The sequence below is a fragment of the Psammomys obesus genome, unplaced genomic scaffold (assembly GCF_907164565.1).
Source record: "Psammomys obesus unplaced genomic scaffold, mPsaObe1.curated_primary_1811, whole genome shotgun sequence".
Taxonomy (NCBI): domain Eukaryota; kingdom Metazoa; phylum Chordata; class Mammalia; order Rodentia; family Muridae; genus Psammomys; species Psammomys obesus.
Window position 1 is genome coordinate 3,434,839 of NW_026586816.1, and position 6,243 is coordinate 3,441,081.

General features: G+C 44.3%; 1 protein-coding gene across 1 annotated transcript in view; it reads right to left on the reverse strand.

Moving 5' to 3' along the window:
• Positions 1–5,542, reverse strand: part of Xrn2 (5'-3' exoribonuclease 2) — a 68,384-nt gene extending 62,842 nt beyond the window's left edge. Inside the window, exon 1 of the mRNA XM_055602600.1 lies at positions 5,292–5,542. Within this exon, the coding sequence (XP_055458575.1) occupies positions 5,292–5,366 (75 nt within the window). The 5' untranslated portion in view covers positions 5,367–5,542. The remainder of the gene's footprint in view (positions 1–5,291) is intronic.
• Between the last annotated feature and the right edge of the window lie 701 nt (positions 5,543–6,243).

Genomic DNA, 6,243 nt, shown 5'->3' on the forward strand with positions numbered 1-6,243 from the left:
GGATCCACATAGTAGGAGAGAACCAAATTTGTTCTCTATCCTCCACAGGCACACCAAGGCACACCCCCACATAAATATGCATACAAAATAAAGTTTGTTTTTAATCAGTAACAACCAAGAACATTTTTAACCCAAAATTGTTTAACCCTAAATGGAACATCTATATCAACTTCCACACCAGTATTGGGGGAACATCATAGAAGAAGCAGCAAAAACAATCTAAGTTCTAAAGAGTGGAAATGCTGTCTTCTGGACATGACATGGCTATTGCACTCATGAACTCACAGAAGCTGGGATTACCTGTTCAAAACCTACACAAAATCAAGCCAGTCAGCACTGAGCATGAATAAGGGAGGGGGCCACAAAGCCCTGCCCCTAGCTAGCAAAGAAAGAGTCAATATTCTTTGGGGGTTTAGCCCCCAGGACATTGTCAGTGCTCCAATGGGTAGACCAACAACCATGTAAGTGAACAGCCCTAAAGTTTAAAAAGACAAAGCAAGACAAGTAGCAAATGCATCCGTGCACTAGGAAGGCAGATAGATCTCTAGTAAGTTAGAGGTCAACCTGGTCTATAGAACAAGACTGTCTCAAATAATAGCAGTTTTTCTATATACAAATAATGAACATGCTGAGCAACTAGGGAAAAAAATCCCATTCACAATAGTTTCAAAAACAAAGCCTGCCAACCAACCAACCAACCAAACAAACAATAAAAGCCATCCTGTAACAAACATGATCTAGGAGGTAAAAAGAATTCTATAATGAAAGTTGGATGCTGGGGAGATGCCTCAATACGTAAGCGTGCTTGATCTGTGAGCACTGAGCATCTAAGTGTGAATCCCAGGATCTGTATGTAAAAAGCAGGCCATGGCTGTGCGTGCCTGTAACCCTGAGTTGAGAGAGTGAGACACGAGGACAGCTTGGAAGTTTGCTAGTCAGTTAGCCTCACCTAATAAATGAGCTTCCAGTTCAGTGAGAAACCTTGTCCTAAAAGAATAAGGTAGAGCCAGGTGAGGAGCACACTCACACCTTTAATCCCAGCACTCAGGGACACAGAGTGAGTTTGAGGCCAGCCTGGTTATAAACCAAGTCCAGGACAGCCAATGTTACACAGAGAAACCCCAGCTGGAAGGAAAAAAAAAAAAGAAGGAAGATACTTATGTTTTTCTCTGGCCTCTTCATGTGCAAGGACACACAACCACATACCTATAGGCATGCACCAAGCATATAATCCCCAAATAAAAGATAGTAAAACACTGAAGAAATGGATGCAGACAGCAGAAAGCAGAAACCTCCCATGCTTTGGATCAGCCCAAAAGCAACCTACAGATTCAATATAGTCCCTATCAAATTTCCAATGACATTCTCCACTAGGAGAGAAAAAAATTCATACAAAAAGCCAAAGCAATCCTAAGCAAAAAGAACACCACTAGAGCTGTCACTACACTCTGTCTCAACTTATAACACAGTGCCACAGTAACAAAAACAGCAGTTATAGACCACGAAAAGACATGTAAACAATAAGTAATATAGAGGACCCAGAAATAAACAGCAATAGCCATCATGCATTTGGCAAAAGTGCCAAAAACATGCCAGAGAAAAAGTCTCTTCAACAAACAACGCTGCAAAACTGAATATTCACATGCAAAAGAGTCAAACTACATAGATCTCTCCCTGTTCATCACAAAATAAACTCAAAACAGAACCAAGATTTTAAATACTAGACCTGAAACTCTCAACTACGAAAAGAAAATGTAAGGAAAACACTTCAAGATAAAAGCACAAGCAAAGACTCTAATTGCTCAGGAAATTTATAGAAAAACAGACAAATGAGAAGATGAAGAGACTCTCAGTGGTAGGGAGCATGCTTTGCTCTTTTAGAGGGCCCAAGTTTAAGTTTAGTTTCCAGTAGCAACATGAGGTGGCTTACAACTGCCTGTAACTCCAGCTTTTGAGGAAATCCAATGCCTCAGAGGACACTCACACACACAAATAAAAATAAAATTTAAAGAAAAAAAAGGAATTAACAAATGAGATACCATGAAATTAAGTCTCTTCATAAAAAAGCAAGTAACTGGTAATAAGAGAGCACACAGAATGAAAAACATCCTTACCAGCTATTTATCCGAAAGGGCACTAAGAAATGAAAATTTTACACACACACATAATCTAATTAATAAGAAAGTCAAGTAACACCTTTTAAAAGATAAAGTGAACAATAAATGAACAAGTATCCTTAGTCATCAAGAAATGCAAATTAAAACTACAGTGATAGTTCACTCCAGTGAGAATGACTATCATTAAAAAAAAAAAAAAAATCCAGCCTGGGAAGCAGTGACACACACTAGGGGGAAAGTGTATGGCTGCAGCCATTACAGGAATGAGCATCAAGGGTCTTAAAAAAAAAGGAAGGAAGGAAGGAAGGAAGGAAGGAAGGAAGGAAGGAAGGAAGGAAGGAAGGGGCAGAATTACCATATGATAAGATCTAGCTATAGTATACTCCTGAATATATACTAGAAGGAATCCAAGTCAGCATTTAACAGAAATATTTGTACATCCATATTTACTGAGACATTATTAACATTCAGTGTCCAGTTTATAAAAATAGCCTAAGAATTCCATGTACACAAAAGAAAGATGTGTACGTACACACACACTGGAATATTAAGCCATAAAGATGACTGAAATTATGCCATTTGCAGAAAATGGATGGAACTGGAAATCATGCTAAAGAACCAGACTAAGACAAATAATGCATGGATTTTCATGAGGCTTTTAGGCCTCTGCAGAGAAGGTAATGGGAAGGAGTAACGAGCAAAGTGCAGACACACATATGAGAACATGATAATGAAAAAGAACTGACTTCCCAAAGTTGTCCTCTGGACTCCGTACTCATGCACACATGTCACTGTCCCTCCACTCCTGTCCTGGGAGCAGGCACACACCTGTGTCTGCACATACACACACATACTCAAAAACTTTCACCAGGTGGAGATGGTGCACGCCTTTAATCCTAGGACTCAGGAAGCAGAGGCAGGTGGAACTCTGTGTTTGAGGCCATCCTGGTCTACAAAGCAAGTTCCAAGATAGCCAGAGCTACACAGAGAAACCCTGTCTCAAAAAACAAACAAGAAAAAGCTCTTACCCACCCACTCTTCTAAACACTAATTAAACTGTGACCAGTTCATCCACAGAAAAAGTCAAAGCAGAAGGGTAGCCTGTCGGGGAAAAAAGGGATTAGCAGGAGGGGAGCAAGACAAAGTACAGGAAAGGTAAATGGGATCTACATATATTATGTAATGTATGAAAAGAAAACATTATGTATAACACATGCAATCAAAAAACTGATCAATGCCAAAAGAATGAAAGGGAAGGATCATAAATTAGAAGCATAATCTTTCTAGTTTTCACACTGATACTGACATTTATTAAGTGGGGTAAGTTGTCCAGAAATATTGAAATTTTTCAAAAAAAATCGAAAAATAATTTAAAGAACCCTGTTTCAATTATATCACAAAAACTGTCAGGCCTAGAGACCAGCACCTTTAATCCCAGCACCTGGGAGGCAGAGGCGGGCAGAATCTTTGAGTTCCAGGCCAACCAGTGAGACCCTGTCTTAACAGCAAACTGACAATAAATATTTAACCCCGGACCCTCCCAATAAATCTTTTTCATGAGATTCGCTACCTGGTGTGACTCTCATCAGAAGAAGCCAAGAAGCAATGAAGCAGGGAAAGGAAGTGAGGAGGTGGAAGAGAGGCTGAGGTTAAGCTCCTCAGCTCAGCTGGGGATACCCTCCTCACCTCTGCTGAGGCTTCCTCTCACAGCTGTGTGGTGCTTGGGCTTCCCAGGACACCATCGGAGCAGGAAGGCCAAAAGTGTGTGTTCGGGATAGGATGGGGAGGGGGATAACTCTCTAATAATAAAAGATAAGCAGCCTAAACTAGAATCACGTGCCTAACGGCCAACAAGTGCCACTTCTCTCGAAGCTTCTACGGTCAAAGTTTGACAATCTTGATTGAATGAGAACTAGAAAGTACAGGGGGGCCTAAAAGCTTGGGGGTGGCAGCTAAAATCAATCTTAGAAACTAGAAAAGGATAATTTGTATAGGCGACAGAATTTTTGTTTTGAGAGAGGGTCTCACTATGTAAAGTCTTAGTTTGCTTTGAACTCACTATGTAGACCAGTCTGACCTCCAAACTCAAGATATCAGCCTGTCTCTGCCTCCCAAGTGCTGGGTTTAGAGGAATGTGCCACACCTTGACACGATAAAAGTTTAAAGAAGTTCTCTGTTAAATTACAAAATTTAACAATAAATGGATTAGCATTAGGAAGAGGGGGCGGTGGTGAATAAATGTCTAACTCTTCTACCTAGAATGAGACAGACCTAAAACCGGTAATAATCAAGTTTAAGCATATTTCGAGATCGAACCAAAACAGGTTGAAGCGTCTATCTTTGGAGAGGAGACAGGACGGGCAAGGACGGAACAAGGAACTCTACCTTTCTCTTTGGCCCAGGGGTAAGCTAAATTTTACAAAGGAAACAATGATTTAGCTTGGCAATTTGTTTGAGGACACAAAAAAAATACTGGGAATGTCACCAAAACAAAGCTTCTGGTTTCTTCTAAAACAGGAAGAGAGTAAAAAATCTAAGAACGAGAAGCAGGTTCTTGGAGACAGAAGTGGGAGGGGACACATGTGCCCGGAACTTTTCCAATCTAGCAATTCTAATTGAGAGTACGAAGTCGAACTCAAACAAAACTGCGAGAACGATGAAAGCAAAACTCACGAACCGGAACGGCTAAACGTCTACCTATAAATTAGCAAGCAGCGAGCTGTCCCGTACAGCAGAGCCGGCCGGCGGACAGACCGTTTCCCCAATCCTAGTCCAAGCCGCTATCCCAGTACAGTTAACTGCAACAAATGGCCAGGCTCGGGTGAAAAACATGCGAAACGTGAGCATCAGCAAGCAATCCCTACCCTGCCGACCTTGCAGCCCGGGTTAGGTGGCTGCCCAACCAGGGCGCCCGTTCGAGCCCAGAACTGCGCGGGCAGCCAAGGAAACAAAGCCGTGGGCGGAGCCTGGGGTGCCCCGCTTGTCAGGCGGGGGAGGAGCCGTCCAGGACCCCGCGGACCACCGACTCGCCCTCGCCCCGCCCAGACCGTCTCCAGAACCGCGAACCAGAGAAGCGGCCCGCGAGGCTGCCTGGGGCGCGCGCCCGGGCCCGAGGGTCAAGGCCTAGACGTGGCGCGCCGAGTCCCCGCTCCGGCGTACCGGCCGCCTCCTCACCTTCTCCTCCACGCAGTTGACAATGATGGACGGATACTTGCGGCTGAGCCAGCGGAAGAACGCCGGGACTCCCATGACCAGCGGGCGGCTCGGGGCAGCGGCTGGGTCAGAGAGAGAGTGTAACCAACGAGACTGGCGGGAGCGGCAGCCGCGGGCACCAGCACTTCCTCCCACGTGCGTTCAGGACCGGAAGTGGCGTCACCCCCCACCGCGGGGGCCGCCGGGAAGGGAGCTCCCTTAAGTGAGGGTTTGCCTGGACTTCATGGTCGATCTGGGCAGGCTGGAGAGCTGGGTGGTGAGACCTGGCGAGCTGCGCTGCCCGTAGAGCCCTCGCTCACGGTAGTCCCCCGAGCGCGGGGCACACCAGGCCGGCCGGCGGCAGCGGGTCCTTGCCTCTGGTCACGACGTTGGGAAGGCGTGGCCTATCTTGTTTTCTTTCTCACAGATCAGTCGGGCGCTTAACAGAAGTGCTTACACTAAGTTTCCATTTCCTGGTTTCTCTCATTTTTATGCTTGCTGTACCAGAACTACGAAAAAGCAACATAACATGTTTTACAATTTAAAAAATTCTGCTTTCATGTTAATGGTATGTTTAAGATTTATTTTTAATTATGCATATGTGTTTATGTCTACGTGTGGGTATGTGCACGAGTGCTCTTGGGGCCAGAGGCGTCAGATCTGGAGCTGGAGTTACAAACAGCTGTACCAGGAACTGAACTCTGCTCCTTTGGAAAAGCAGCATGAATGCTTTACTCAGCCCAAAAAGTCACTTAAGATAGTTGCAGAATCTAGTCAAAAATTTGATGTTAAACAGCCTTGCCGCTATATTCAGTGTATCAGCATTTGCTAGTATCACGTTCTAGAATTTATTGAACACCTACAAAGGCGAGGGACATGTCTTATTTAATCACTAGTTGAGCCTTCTGTGCTGGCTGGCTGTGTCAGGCTGGTG